The sequence below is a fragment of the Notolabrus celidotus genome, chromosome 22 (genome assembly GCF_009762535.1).
Source record: "Notolabrus celidotus isolate fNotCel1 chromosome 22, fNotCel1.pri, whole genome shotgun sequence".
Taxonomy (NCBI): Eukaryota; Metazoa; Chordata; class Actinopteri; order Labriformes; family Labridae; genus Notolabrus; species Notolabrus celidotus.
This window is the reverse complement of record NC_048293.1, coordinates 26,807,177-26,823,118: the sequence shown is the minus strand read 5'-3', so window position 1 is coordinate 26,823,118 and position 15,942 is coordinate 26,807,177. Positions and strand designations below refer to the sequence as shown.

General features: G+C 39.8%; 2 protein-coding genes across 3 annotated transcripts in view; one reads left to right on the top strand and one right to left on the bottom strand.

Annotated features, from left to right (window-relative positions):
• Positions 1 to 3,411, bottom strand: part of LOC117806768 (transmembrane protein 87A-like) — a 17,326-nt gene extending 13,915 nt beyond the window's left edge. Inside the window, exons 1-2 of the mRNA XM_034675826.1 lie at positions 3,222 to 3,411; positions 401 to 458 (exon numbers count right to left, since the gene is read on the bottom strand). Of these exons, the coding sequence (XP_034531717.1) occupies positions 401 to 458; positions 3,222 to 3,332 (169 nt within the window). The 5' untranslated portion in view covers positions 3,333 to 3,411. The remainder of the gene's footprint in view (positions 1 to 400; positions 459 to 3,221) is intronic.
• A 1,017-nt stretch (positions 3,412 to 4,428) lies between these two features.
• On the top strand, positions 4,429 to 14,806 carry ganc (glucosidase, alpha; neutral C). 2 transcript variants are annotated; one of them, XM_034675723.1, is made up of 25 exons: positions 4,429 to 4,643; positions 5,001 to 5,063; positions 5,212 to 5,314; positions 6,382 to 6,509; positions 7,605 to 7,781; positions 7,863 to 7,884; positions 7,963 to 8,032; positions 8,268 to 8,364; positions 8,457 to 8,640; positions 9,050 to 9,194; positions 9,307 to 9,542; positions 9,622 to 9,748; positions 9,855 to 9,934; positions 10,019 to 10,162; positions 10,255 to 10,351; positions 10,447 to 10,548; positions 12,417 to 12,591; positions 12,711 to 12,779; positions 12,958 to 13,022; positions 13,137 to 13,213; positions 13,292 to 13,366; positions 13,471 to 13,584; positions 13,693 to 13,805; positions 13,945 to 14,048; positions 14,290 to 14,806. In XM_034675723.1, exons 1-25 carry the CDS (start codon positions 4,612 to 4,614, stop codon positions 14,397 to 14,399), a joined length of 2,709 nt encoding a protein of 902 aa, XP_034531614.1. In that variant the 5' UTR covers positions 4,429 to 4,611; the 3' UTR covers positions 14,400 to 14,806. The 2 variants fall into 2 exon arrangements, with proteins under 2 accessions (XP_034531614.1, XP_034531615.1); XM_034675724.1 differs by lacking the exons at positions 13,693 to 13,805; positions 13,945 to 14,048; positions 14,290 to 14,806 and having other exon boundaries at positions 13,137 to 13,208.
• Positions 14,807 to 15,942: the final 1,136 nt, after the last annotated feature.

Here is a 15,942-nt window from a genome sequence, read left to right as displayed (position 1 = left end):
ATGTCGCTGCCTCATGTTTGAGAGGACGAGAAGATGGAACACTCATCTTAATAACACTCACTGGAAAGGTGTGATGGGTGGAGTCTGACACTTAGGAATAAAAACATACACTGGAATGAACCTCAACAGAAACAACAAGGACATTTTGCTGTTGTTGTAACCTCAGTATTCTCTCTGAATCACCAGGTAGTCACCCTCTTTCATAAAACACATTTCTTCCTCAATATCAACAAATAAAGAGCGTCCCCTCGTCGACTGTACACACCTCTGGAAATGCTCCTAACTCCTGATACTGATAATCAACTTTTTAAGCTTTAATCTCCACGTACATACCGACATTATGTGGATAACATTTTGCATCCCTAAAACAAATATCAGAAGAAGAGTTCAGACTGTTTACACTTCATGAAGATGGTGGTGTTGGCGTACAGCGTCTTTCGAAACACTGCGTCCTGCGTCTGAAAAACAACAGAGACAACAAACATATCACCAATTTGTACATTTTCAGAAGGAGCAAACGACAACAGACGATCTGTGACATTCAAATATCATTTACTGACAACCTTTCTCGGTAACACTTTACAATAAGGGTCCCTTAATTAGCGTTAGTTAATGCATTATTAAGCATTAATTAACAGTTTAATAATAGTTTAATAATCGTTATAATGTATTACCTAACATTAACTAACACATTAGTTAATGCATTAATAAGCAGTTAATTAATGTCCACTGCTCAGAGTTAATTAATACATTATTAAGCATTAATAAAAGTTACAAAACTTAATTAGTTAACCATTAGTGAATGCTTTCTGGACCCTTATTGTAAAGTGTAACACATGCATCACTTTAGTAACACATTATAAATGCTAAACTGCCTCATAAGCATTACTTAACCATAATTAAGCATTAGTGAATGCTTTTTGGACCCTTATTGTAAAGTGTAACACATGTATCCCTTAGGTAACACATACGCTGAAGCAAAATGAGTTGAAATGTAGTTGAAGCAACACATATAAAGAATTCAACACATTTTATTTAGAATAAAACAGATAATCACAGATAACATCTCAACTGGCACAGAGAAGTACGGTGGCCCTGAGAGCTCACAGCACTGCAACTTAAGAAAACACATGCAAAAAGACAAAACACAAGCAAATTAAGAAAACATCTTCATCAATTTGACAACACATGCGCAGCATTTAGAAAACGCGATGCAAAGACCACAACACAATACATTAGAAAAACGCGCTGCAAATAGACAGCAACACAACAGAAGTGTTTCCAGAGGACACTTAAAAGTGATGCACACGCTTATGCTTATGCTTATGAGGCAGTTTAGCATTTATAATGTGTTACTCAAGTGATGCATGTGTTACACTTTACAATAAGGGTCCAGAAAGCATTCACTAATGGTTAACTAATTAAGTTTTATTAATGCTTAATAATGTATTAATTAACTCTGAGCAGTGGACATTAATTAACTGCTTATTAATGCACTAACTAATGTGTTAGTTAATGTTAGGTAATACATTGTAACGATTATTAAACTATTATTAAACTGTTAATTAATGCTTAATAATGCATTAACTAATGCTGATTAAGGGACCCTTATTGTAAAGTGTTACCCATTTCTCAACTATAAGCACAGTTTAAAAACTACAAATGTACAACTCATGCACGATTTGTGAGTGCATATGCAAGAATAAGCAGCTGAACTGTTCCTGCTTTACTATCCACCTCTTTTGTGAGCATGCATCAGCTGCTTTCATGAGCTTTATCAAGACTAGACAGTTTATAACAACACAATATCACATGGTGTGTCTCAAAGTGCTGTGAAATGATTCAGCTACATATTACACTCATAATAGTTATAAAGTTGCAGATTAGACATCAAAAGAAATCATTTTTCAGGGCTTTTTATTTCCTAAAAGGCATCTAACCACACTGGCTCAGATACTCACTGCACTGTTATTGTATTTCTTGTCATTACTGTTGTTATTATTATTACTGTTTATTTCATTTTTTAATTATATTGCTCTCTAACCACTCCTCTTTTCCTCTCTCTCTCTGTTTATGTGATTTTTATTTTTCATTTTCTCTTTGTGTTCCTCATTTTCTGTTGTAAAGCACTTTGGATCCACTGTGTTGTGGGTAAAGTGCTATATAAATAAAGTTGATTTGATTTGATTGAGTTTCTCTTATTTCAACCGCAACTATTTTTATAATATTTTTATTGATTATTTTTTATCTTACCAGGTTTTTTTGCTATTGAGCTTTGGAGACTTGTAGTTATTAACTTAATTGATTGATTAATTAATTGTATTTACTTTATTATGTATTATTTTATATTCATCTACTTTTTATTTTATTTCTAATTTTATTGTTTTTTTAATGTATTTTTCATTTCTCATTTTAATCTATCTGTTTCTATTTTATCTGATTCTTAAAACCTTTTTATTCTCATTTAAAGCTTTTTTACCTCCATAAAAATGATTTATTTGTCTACTATTGCATCACTTCATTCTGATTAATTTTCATTTATTATTTCTAACCTTAGGTAAAAACAATTTTTTGCATTGCTATTATTTTCTACACTTCTTTCTGTCTGTTAAAGGTTTATTTTGTCATCCTGCTGAATTTCTACCATGCTTTCTTTGTTAAAGGACTTTGTAAACATTTGTTTTTAAGGTGCTATATACATAAAGTCATTATTATTATTATAACATAACACATACCAAATACAAGCCAGGAAAATACACATACATATATATAATGATTACCCTGTATTATCTGTCTGCAGAGGCACACAGCGTCCTGACAGATGATCTGTCTTTGCAAAATAACATTGAGTTGCATGATGAATCTGTACAGCTACATTCACAGATTATATAAATATAAACAGCTATTATTATGATTTTAAACAGCAGGAATGTAAGCTAGCTCATTCCTTATCAAACGCTCTCCATGTCAGACTGTCAGACCCTGACCTGTCAGAGTACAGTCTGTATAAACCTGACCTGTCAGAGCTCTGCAGGTCAGCCTGTATAAACTGGTCAGACTGTGTAAACTGGTCAGACTGTAAGAACCTGTCAGAGCACTGCGTGTGTTTATCAGTGTGATGCTACAGGCTCGTTAGCTTCCCTGCTAACAGCTGCCTCGGTAGTCTCACAGTATCAGGTCATATTGAAGCTAACTGCACGTGATGAATGTGTGACACTGACCGAGTTTATGTCGACCTTCCATATGGAGACTTCTGCCGACGCCCCGAGACGGAGAACTAACGCGAACAGCAGCAGACATGACCTGAAGGACTGAGGACCTGACATCTTCATCTGAGCATCCACTGGAGTCCAGATCCGCCTCCACTTCCGGTGTCCGGAGAGCTGCGTGACGTAGTTTCCGGTCTCTCCACCAGAGGGCGACAGAACAGCGGAAATGCAGTCAACTTTACAGAATCAAATAATAAATAAGCACTAGTGGTGTTTGTGTTTTAACCAATTATAACAACTAAATCTTAATTTTTTTATAAGGCAATTATTTTCCCTTATTGAAAAAAAGTAAGAGGATAAGGGTCATTTAAAAAAAAAAGAAAATTGGGGAGTGCAGGTGAGCTAAAATAAATGTTTTAAGGTGTAATTCATTTTTTTTATTCTGAGATTAAAATCAATATTTTGCCTTTTTCGCAGAATTCTTTGAAAAAAGTCAGAATTTGGTGATTACAGTTAGACTTCTGATCATTTCTTTAACTTTAATTTTAATTTTAATTGCTAATAACTTTTTAATAATTGATATTTTATAGGCTCTTGTTTGCTTTATACTTTTTGCACTGTCAACTTTGTTACTCTGACACTTGAATTTCCCCGTTGTGGGACGAGTAAAGGACTCTCTTATCTTATCTCTTATTTAATTAATTATTCAGACTTTAATCTCAGAATCAAAAAAATGTAAACACCTTAGAAAAATAGTTTTTGCCCCTCCATATATATTTTTTTGGCCCTAATGCTACCTTATTTTTAAATTGTATTTCCACTCTTACTTATTCTATTAATTTTACTGTATTGATTTTATTTTATTTTATGTTTTAGTAATTTATTTATAATCCTGCCTTTTTTAAATTTAACCATTGCTGTTGTTTTCTGTCTCTCTGTTATTTGTGAAGCATTTACGGCTGCATGTTTATATGTATGAAAGGTGCTTTATAAATAAAGTTGAGTTGAGTAATCCTCTTCCTTAATTTCCATCTACCTCTCCTCCTCATTTTTTATGCATATAAGAAGCTAAAAAGCCTCAAAATCTTTAATACATTTTGAATAAATTCGTTGAAAGTCTGTGTTTTTTTGTGGAATCTTTATTGCACTACCTTTAAAGTGTAAAAGCACCCTGGGTGGGCTGCATAAGTAATTTTAATTTGAAAATTCAAACCGGAAGTGTGGTTTGTGGCACCTTGACATACACACTCTCCGAGTCTGGTCTGCAGCCAGTTTGTTGTCATGTGAGCGTGCACAGATCTGAACCTAAAGTTAAAATCCTTCCACAGTGTAGTCTATGAAGATAAAGGGACCTTTAGAAACACTGACCGGCTGAGGTTGGCCTCCTGTCTCTCGGGTTGGAATGGCGGAGGTGAGCCCCCCCGCTGTCACCAGGTACAGAACACTCTGTTTACAGCTGAGAAACTTCAAATACTGACCTTTGACTTATAACGTACAAGCTGTGCATAGAAAGCTGCCATGCTGCACTATTTTATCTAATAAGTGACTGTGGTTGCACTCCTGCAGGATGAAACTAACCTTTATTTTGTGTCCAAATATTCCCTATATGAAGTTAAACTCAAACAGCTTCTCAGAGAGGCTGCATGGACATGATTTGAAGGTCTTTAACCTTAAATGCATGGGTTGCATTCAAAATGATGTTGTGCAAAGCTTTTCAAGACAGTCACTCTGTAGGTTTCGTTTTCTGCAGCCTGCCTGACATTCACTTTCGTTTCTCTGTTCCTCCTGCAGTGTTGTTCCTGATGATGAAGGGCAAGCAAAGTTCAAGAAGAGTGAGCATGTTGCTTTTTACAGGTAAGTTGTAATTCATCCCCCTCAGATGAGTGTATTTTGCAGTATGTTTTTTTTCAGGTGTGTTCAGGGGGATTGAAGCATGCAGATCTCATTGATTCCTCTTTATGAGAGTTATTGTGAAACTTGTGAATTATTTATCTCCTCTGAGGCGACAGATGCAGGGCCCTAACCTGCAGTACAGAGCCCTGTTGGACACCATGGTGCTCACAGAGAAGGGGGCACGCTTTGAGCTGCTGGAGTCTTACACACAGGTCAGTATAATGAATTAAAAAAGATGCTTTAATTGTTTGATCACATTGGAAGCCATGTCATCATTGCCATATACCAAAACATCAACTACATGGTATCTGTATGTTGTGTTGGTACATCTATGTGTGGCTAGAAACGTGCAGACAGCTACAAAGTGAGGGATTAAGATTGAGACTTGACTTGAGTTGTTGTCCCAACTTGAGCAGGTGTTCACTTGCATTTTCCAGCTTGGAAACTTATTTTTCCGATGTGTCCGACGACACATAAATGCAGCACAAGTCCGTGTGTTTCCCAATCTGCAGACTTATTTATTTTGTGACACATTTAATGCAGAAAACAGAACTTTACTTTAGGTGATGCAGAAATGGTTTCTTCATTTAACAAACACTCTGATTACGAAGTTTTCTGCAGCAGATGAAGCACAGCATCACAAAACTGTTTAAATAATGTTACAAATACTTTAATAAAGTTATTGATTAAGTTAGACGCCCCTGGATTCCTCTTGCAAAGTTGCATTGGTGCACAAATCTTTACAGAAAAGGTCTACTCTCCTTTTAAGCTCATAAATTCACCATTTCTGCAGCAACATACTGAAAGTGATTAACCCCACCCTAACAACAATCCACAAAGTGACCCAAATAAAATCACAGGCAACACCTTCAACGTTCAAAAACTGGGATTTGTTAAGACACACAACACACAACTAAACCATTAAACAAATATCAACAAAGACTGAACAAACAAGAAAACAAGACACAAGAATCCCCTGAATTAGCAGCAGAAGGACCTCGACTCCCTGAGGGCAGCAGCTTTGCAGCGTCTCAAAGCCAGTGAGCCTCATCAGGTAATCGTGGATTCATCTGGACACAGAAGGAGACAGGGCCAAAAAGCTGGAACATAATCTGTCATTTTTCTCCTTCTAAATCTGAGGATCATCTCCCCGTGTCTCAATTATAAGAACAGCTGAGTGCCTGAAAGATCTCCAAATCTACAACAAACACAAGGATCGTCTTAGTAATAACATCTTTTTTCTAATCCTACATTAAAAATTCTCTTTGTTTTTTTACAGACTGAACTTCTGCTCTCGGTGACGCCTTGCAAAGACGACACTGTGAGGATCTTAATAGATGAACTCCACCCCATTAAGCCGCGATACAGAGTTCCAGATGTGATGACAGGGGAGCCTCAGTGTGAACAGTAAGACCTGGATCAGAATCACCCCTACATGTTGTTTTTAGGATCTTTAGTTTCCTTAATAAAGCATCAGAGATCAAATGAAGGCTTCAGTTTTCACCCTGAAATGCTTCCTCCACTGAAAACGTGTCTACTTCTCCTGAAATCATTTGTCCTGTAGTGATGGGAATTCCGGCTCTTTTTAGAGAGCCGGTTCTTTTGGCTCGGCTCACTACAAAGAGCCGGCTCTTTCGGCTCCCAAGTGGCTCCTCAGATTTTTTCTTGTTTGAATGACTGTATTACCTAAAATAATGTCAAATTATATGTAAAATGAATTACTAATGTAAAAAGCATACATTATATGAAATGTGCATCATTTAAAAGGCTTTATTTATATTCTCAACATGGAGCAGAGTTCTACAGAAATTAAATTATAAAGTACAAAAACAAGACCCCTCACAATTAGACAAAAAGGTCCAATCTCTGATTGTATGTTTATTATTTACACCTTCATTAACAGCAGGTTACCTTGACTGTCTTTATTCTTCACTTATTGCACTGATGGATAAACACTTCTAATGTCCATGACCTGGATGACTGAGAACCTTCACAGACACTTCTAATGTGCCTTTGCAGGTTTTTTGTGGAGCCTGATTGATGACACTTTCACCTTGCTGTCTTCCCTCTGCCGTTGAACAGTCTATGCCTTTTAAATGTGTCTAAAGTTTTCTGTGTTTTCTGCAGTCACTCGTTTTCTCACCTTTCCAGTGCGTTCTCTCTGTCGCGCACGTTCTCCCTCTCGTCTCCCTCCTGTTGGTGTGCTCACTGTGCTGTCTGTGTCTCTGACCCCTCCCCTACCCGTTCTGCTCAATGTAGACACGTGATTGGTCAAGACGCCACCATGTCTTGACCAATCACGTGAGGCTTTTACAGAAAAAGACGAGGAAAAAAAAAAAAAAAACGGCTCCCTGTCAGGAGCCGGCTCCCGTCGTTCACTTCAAAGAGCCGGCTCTTAGAGCCGGATCGTTCACGACCGACACATCACTATTGTCCTGATGTATGTTACCACCGCAGTACTTGAACCCTGCTGACCTCGCTCGTGTCTCTCTCACCCTGCAGGTTGAGAGTAGTGAGACAGTCTCAGCACTCGGTCACCCTTTCCTGGTCTTCAGGACGTCATCAGGTCTGCGTGTGGCACTCCCCTTTCCGACTGGAGATCCTGTGTGAGGACGAAGTGTTGGCAACGTTCAACTCTAGAGGCAAACTGTGGATGGAGCTGCTGCAGGATCGGGCCAGGTGAGAGTCTCAGGGACGATAACAAATCCGCACATGAAGGAGAGAACACACGTAGACTTTCTTTGTGTCTGTTTTTCTCAGGGACACGTCTCAAGAGAGTGAGGTAAGAGAACACCAACACTGCAACCTGACTTTCATCTCCTCTGCTGTTAAAATGCATTGATTCTTTTTTGCTTTGCAGCTTCAAAACAACCACACAGGTTCACTTTGGAAGGAGACTTTCAGGCAGTTTGAAGACGTCAAAGCTAACGGTTAGTTTTGGTTTTTAAAGGATTATAAAGGCGGACTTGAAGTAAATCTGTCCTGTTAGTCTTCTTAGAAACTCTGCCAATACTCAGTCACACACTAAGTTTTAAATCCTTATCATTCCCTTGACTTTATCTTTTATAATTATTTATTATCTCTGAAAAGTTTATGATCTAGAAGGCAATAAAAACAGAGCTTACATAACAAACATATAAAGAAATGCTTCATGTGTATCTCCAGGTCCCTGTAGTGTTGGGTCTGACCTCTGTCTGCATGGCTTCAGTCATGTTTACGGTCTGCCAGAGCACGCTGACGGCCTCCAGCTCAAAGACACCAGGTACATGGATGGATGTTAACAAAATACAACTTTTATTTTAAAGAGAGAGAGTTAAACAAAGTTCTTCTTCACGTCTTTAATTCTGTCCACAGAGCCGCTGAGCCGTATCGGCTGTATAACCTGGACGTCTTCGCCTATGAGCTGCACAGCCGCCTCGGCTTGTACGGCTCCGTGCCGCTGCTGGTGGCCCACAAACCTGACCGGACTCTGGGTGTGTTCTGGCTGAACGCGTCTGAAACATTCGTGAACGTTTACTACAGCCCGTCTGATCAACAGGTGACTGACTTTACTGCTGATCTCAGACAGTTTGTTATCTGCTGACCCGTCTGTCACAGCTTGGTTTTTCAGAAGCTTGATTCCTGAAGTTGGAGCTGTCTGATAACAGCTACTGTCTGGAAATTTTACTAAGGAGGCCAGCAGGAACAAGTTGGGATAAAATCAGGGTGGAAAATTAGGCTATTTGTGTTTGCATATGCAGCCCACCTGGATGTCAGGGAGCTTTCCAGGAGTGAAGAGCATGTGTTAAAGGAGCTTACAGCAGGAGGAAGAATCCAGTCTTGCATGCTTGCAATGTTTCTTTCCCAACTTCCCCCAGTTGCAAACAGAAATTAAAAGTGTTGACACTTTTTCCAGGGTGAAACCTTTCTAAATATCTGACCACAGAACAACTCTGTTCTTCACACAGGAAGATCAATCCCCCCTCGTGAAGAGGAGGCGTAAGCAGCCTCAGACTGACGTCCGCTGGCTGTCAGAGGGCGGAGTGATCGACTGCACCGTTCTACTCGGGCCCAGTCCACAGCAGCTCTTCTCCCAGTACGCTCAGCTGACAGGTGTGTGTGCAGCTGAAACCTAACCCTAAAGACTATCAGAATACTCCCACATGATGCTGATAATACGCCTGCACCGCCCTCCTCCTCCTCCTCCTCCTCTTTCCTCTAACAGGGTATCAAGCCCTCCCTCCTCTGTTTTCCCTCGGCTACCATCAGTGTCGCTGGAACTACGACGATGAAGCCGACGTCAAAGCTGTAGACGATGGATTCGACCTCCATGACATCCCGTACGACGTTATCTGGCTGGACATCGAGCACACGGATGGGAAGCGTTACTTTACCTGGGACTCTGCTCTGTTCCCTGATCCAGCCGGCCTGCAGCGCCACCTAGAGAAGAAGAAGAGGAAGGTCTGTTTTCAATGCATGATAGATCTGCTGTCCTAATTTAATTATTTTTTAAATCATGGATGTCTTTCTCATTTTTCAGCTGGTTGTTATAAGTGACCCCCACATTAAAGTTGATCCTGATTGGTCGCTGTACTGTGAGGCTAGAGATGGAGGACACTTCATCAAGAGCAGAGAGGGGGAGATCTATCAGGGCTCATGCTGGCCTGGTAACATCTTCCTCATAAATTCTAAACTCAAGCTTCAACAAGAACACACAAATATACAAAATAGACAAGTGACACCTGCTTCTGTTCTTTCTTTTCCGTCTCATAGGTGAGTCCTGCTACCTGGACTTCAGTAATCCAGTCACTCGGGCCTGGTACTCCAGATGTTTCAGCCTGGATAAGTACAAGGTAAGTGTTCTAAGATCACATCGTCACCGTCTGCAGCCCAGAGCAAACCGTCACGCTGTCATTGAGTGTTTTCGTCTAATGCAGGGATCAACACCGTCGTTATTTGTGTGGAACGACATGAACGAACCGTCTGTGTTCGACGGGCCGGAGCAGACGATGCCCAAAGACGCAGTGCATCATGGGGGCTGGGAACACCGGGAACTACACAACCTGTACGGCTTCCACCAGGTGAGCGGGTTCATTGAACTGACTGTGCTGCAGGTTGTTTTTAAGATTGTCTGTGCTGGAGAACCTCGGCTGTTTCTTGTGTGGTCTTGCAGCACATGGCCACATTCGAGGGTCTGATCACTCGCTCAGGTGGATCAGAGAGACCGTTCATACTTTCACGCTCCTTCTTTGCCGGATCACAGAGATTTGGTACGTTATTAAAAAGAAACTCAATCCCCTGTGAGATTTTTCTATACATCTTTCCTTAACTGTCTGTCTGTTGTGGTTTGTGTGTCTGGATGCAGGAGCGGTATGGACAGGTGACAACGTTGCTTCTTGGGAGTATCTGAAGATCTCGATCCCGATGCTTTTGTCTCTGAGTGTGGCGGGTTTACCGTTTTGTGGAGGTGAGCGATGTGATGTAGTGTTCATGGTGGATATATTTCTTTATATATTCAATCACAAAAAGGACATTAATCAGTAAGCTAAGATGAAAGTAGTATGCGTTGTATCGCATAGTATCATATCCAATTGTATCGTACCGTAACTATCGAATCGTAAAGTAACTATCGTATCCTATCGTGACTATTGTATCGTATTGTAACTATTGTTAAGTGTCTTATCATGTCGTTACTATTATATCGTATCATATCAAATTGTATGATATGGTAACTATTATATCGTAACTATTGTATGGTAACTATCGTATCGTAACTATCGTATCATAACTATCGTGTCGTAACTATCATATCGTAACTATCGTATCATAACTATCGTGTCGTAACTATCGTATCGTAACTATCGTATCGTAACTATCGTATCGTAACTATCGTATCGTAACTATCATGTTGTAACTATCGTATCGTAACTATCGTATCGTAACTATCGTGTCGTAACTATCGTATCATAACTATCGTGTCGTAACTATCATATCGTAACTATCGTATCATAACTATCGTATCGTAACTATCGTATCATAACTATCGTGTCGTAACTATCATATCGTAACTATCGTATCATAACTATCGTGTCGTAACTATCGTATCGTAACTATCGTATCGTAACTATCGTATCGTAACTATCGTATCGTAACTATCATGTTGTAACTATCGTATCGTAACTATCGTATCGTAACTATCGTGTCGTAACTATCATGTTGTAATTATCGTATCGTACCTGTCGTATAATAACTATCATGTCGTAACTATCATGTTGTAACTATCGTGTCGTAACTATCATGTTGTAATTATCGTATCGTACCTGTCGTATAATAACTATCGTGTCGTAACTATCATGTTGTAACTATCGTGTCTTAACTATCGTGTCGTTACTATCGTGTCGTAACTATCGTGTCGTAACTATCATGTTGTAATTATCGTATCGTACCTGTCGTATAATAACTATCATGTCGTAACTATCATGTTGTAACTATCGTGTCGTAACTATCATGTTGTAATTATCGTATCGTACCTGTCGTATAATAACTATTGTGTCGTAACTATCATGTTGTAACTATCGTGTCTTAACTATCGTGTCGTTACTATCGTGTCTTAACTATCGTGTCGTAACTATCGTGTCGTAATTATCGTGTCGTAACTATCATGTTGTAACTTTCATGTTGTAACTATCGTGTTGTAACTATCGTGTTGTAACTATCATGTTGTAACTATCATGTTGTAACTATCGTGTTGTAACTATCGTGTCAGAACTATCATGTTGTAACTATCGTGTTGTAACTATCATGTTGTAACTATCGTGTCGTAACTATCATGTTGTAACTATCGTTTCGTAACTATCGTAACGTAACTATCATGTTGTAACTATCGTGTCGTAACTATCGTGTCGTAACTATCATGTTGTAACTATCGTTTCGTAACTATCGTAACGTAACTATCGTACTGTATCTACCGTGTCATAACTATCATGTTGTAACTATCGTGTCGTAACTATCATGTTGTAGTTATCGTGTCGTAACTATCGTATTGTAACTGTCGTGTCATAACTATCGTGTTGTAAATATCGTATTGTAACTGTCGTAACGGCTAATATCAGATCTTATCGGATTGTTGTGTGTCATACCTGATCAAACCTCATCATATCACATCTGAATGATTGTATGAAACTGTGTTGAATTTTAGTGTGTTATAAGGTGTTGTGTTGTATTGTACCCTGTCATATTTTAATGTATCAAAAGGTTTCAAATCACATCGTATTATATCTTATTGTTTTGTATCACATCATACCTCACTGCATTTCCTTCCTCTCTGTTTATCAGCTGACGTTGGAGGGTTCGTTCAGGATCCTGATCCGGAGTTGTTGGTGCGTTGGTACCAAGCTGCCGCCCTGCAGCCGTTCTTCAGAGGTCACTCTGCCAAGGTCACAAAGCGCCGGGAGCCCTGGCTGTTTGGGGAGGAAGTCACCACTGCAATCCGCACTGTGGTTGAGCAGAGGTACTGCTGAACACAACAGGATAAGTTGTTGTTGTACATATTTGTGTAGTGTGTTTGTTGATTTTGTCAGATTAGACAGACTAAACTTAGTTCATCACAGTCCTGTCTCTGTGTCTCAGGTACTGTTTGCTGCCGTATTGGTACACTCTGTTCCATCAGGCTCACACCTCTGGTCTGCCTCCACTTAGGTGAGTCTGCTGCCCCCTGCTGGTCAGTGGTGGTACTTCAACTCCCTTTACTGTAACTTACAGACACTGTGGGTTACTCTGGTTGTGTGTTGGTGATAGATTTATAATGATGGTATTAAAATAGAATTTAAAGACTACAAACGTTTGAGTAATTCTAACTTTATGCAAACCTCTCCAGACCTCTGTGGGTGGAGTTCCCAAGTGAACAGGGCACTTTCACAGTGGACCACCAGTACATGATTGGTGAATAATGCATCTTTATGTATATATTATTATTATTATTATTATTATTATTATTACACAATGCACTTTTGATTTTATGATTTTTGTAATCAAACTGTCTCTGATTGGATGCAGGAGGAGCTCTTCTGGCCTGTCCTGTTACTGAACCTGGTGCTAAAGACATCAAAGTGTTCCTTCCTGGACCTGGTGAGGTAAATCATCAGCCAGGTAACTTTCATGTGAAGTTAAACTGCTTCATGTGGGTGTTACATTAATGTTTCTGTTCTCAGGTTTGGTATGGTGTCCACTCTGCAGCCGTGTTTAAAGGAGGCAGGACGCTGAGTCTTCCCGTCACTCTGGACACAGTCAGTGTTTCTCCTCTCTGCAGGGGGGATTAGATAATTCATGCATATTAATAAAATAATCTATCAGCTATCATATTGACCGTGGTGGTGTTGTCTCTGTGCAGGTCCCCGTGTTCCAGCGAGGCGGCTCCGTGGTCTGCAGGTCAGCAGGGAGTGGATCCTGTACAGCTGATTTTCAGTGGCTGCCCCTCTCCGTCACTGTGGCTCTAAACTCTCAGGTAAACATGAATGACATGCAGTCTCAGTCTGAGAAGAGAGGTGTTAAGACTTGTGATATTAGTATAAATTATTGATGAGACCCTGACTGTGTCCCCGTCTCTGTGCAGGGATCAGCTGATGGTGAGTTGTACCTGGACGACGGCCACTCTTTCAGCTACCGGGACAAGAAGGCGTTCTGCCTGCGCAGGTTCAGCATGCTGTCAGGCCGTCTGCTCTGCCGGTGAGTCGTCTCTCACACCTCCTGAAAAAACAGAAACAGGACTTTCAGATGAACATACTACAGATATAAAAGCTGAGGGAGCTGAGGGCTGGAATCACTTCACACCTGATGATCTGACGTCTGTTTTTCTGTCCTACAGTCCTGCCAGTGAAGAAGGAGCGTTTGACAGTGATATCGTCGTACAGTCTGTCACTGTCCTCGGCCTGAAGAGGAAACCGTCCAAGGTGGTTGTGCATGTGTCAGGTGAGGAGCTCAGTTTTCAATCTCAAGCACTTTTCTGTCCCCTTAAATATAAACTAAACAGATTATGAACATCTGAGTTGAGAGTATCAGCATCCATCAGAACTGACATGAAATGACTGACACAGGTGGGGTCAAAAAAAACAAAGGAACACTTTTCTATGAAGCATTTACTGGAGATGAAAGTTATAGGGTATTTCTCACTGAAAACAAGGAGCATAAAGACTTTTCTTTTTCTCACCAGGAGCCGGAGACACCTCTGCTGCGTTCCAGTTCACGGAGAGCTGCTGCACGCTGACAGTGAACGAGCTGAACCTCAGCGTGACGACAGACTGGGACATACAGATAGGTTAACTGTGAAAGTGTTCCTCCTCTGACTTTCTTTATTTATGTGAGGAGGACGTTGAGTAAACGTCATCAGAGTTATTTTAATAAGAAGAGATATTTTAAATGAAATGGAGTCATGATTTAGTCGGCACCAGATCAGTCTTTTTTTAAAGTACAGAGAGGACGACGTGTAGTATTATATTTATTTTATTTGTGTTGAACTTTTTGAGCCCTTTAAAGAACAGATCATCCGTCCACTGACTTCTTCTTCATCAGGGTTCACTAAACCAAAGTCTGTGGTTACACCAAGAAAACACAGCAAAGACTGGACTCTGATGATGAGATTTTATTGATATAAGTGAGATCTGACGCGTGGTTTTAAATTTGTGGAGTGAAAATTTAGTGAATAAAATTCTAACTGATGTGCAGCTACAGAGAATGTCTTTTATTCTTTACCTGCTGTCATGCAAAGCTCACACCTGGTGACAAAGCATTGTGATTGTGTTTGTTGTGTGACCTCTGACCTCTCCACAGCCAAAGTGTTTGCTGATTCAAGAGTGAAACTGATATTTCAGTGAGAAAGCAGGAATAAAGAAAGAAGTATTGTACGATTAAGGGGAAAATAATGCAGTATTAACTGTACTTTATTATAACATGTTACCCTCATTTAAAAGAAGGGTCATTTTCCTTAAATGATTTTGTCTCACATGTTCAACATGCTGTAAAAACAGCCTTTTAACATGGGACATGATGGGGAGTCCTATGGTTTTGTAGCCAGCCTCATGTGGACACTTAAGGAACTGCAGTTTTTTTGCACTTCCTTGTCAGATTCACTTTTCAGCACTGGATGTTACTGCTCGGCTGATTCAAATCAATCAATCAGTTTTTATCTATATAAAGCCAATTCTTAACAAATGTTATGTTGAGACACTTTTCATAACGGGCAGGTTTAGACTCTCATCTTTGTAAATATACTGACCCAGACCCAAAATCTACCCTGAGAAAACACTCACCATGGAAAAACCAAGCAGCAACCTCCAGTCTTAAAATATGAAGCCCATGTGGAAGTGTTAAAAACTGCAGTTCATTAGGTGTCCACTATAGGCTGGCTGCAGAAACACAGGATACCACATACACACCCATTCAAAAAAGAAGACCTTTACAGCAGAAATAAACATGTTTACAGCCTGGTTCAAAAAACAGTTTAGGTCTGGATAGCTCATTTCTCTATCGGCACACACTGTACGTTTTAAAATATTAAACTTACAAGTTTTGCCCAAATAAGGGCATGCCCAACTTGATTGACAGGCGGGCACCCTGTAGCTGTTAGCAAAGAGGCTAAAGGCCCGCCTCTTTACCTCACACTAGCTCGACAGAAGTTAGGTTTAGTACAGCATTTCCAATATGGCACCCGCCGATGATCGGCTTCAAAACAGCGCTTCAGGAACGTCACAGACACTCCGTCGATTATTATACAGTCTATGGAAAAAAACAACATCATGAGGTCATTGTTTTATCAGTTGGCTAATTTAATAAAGTTCAAAAATGGATGCATTATAATAATCTTTAA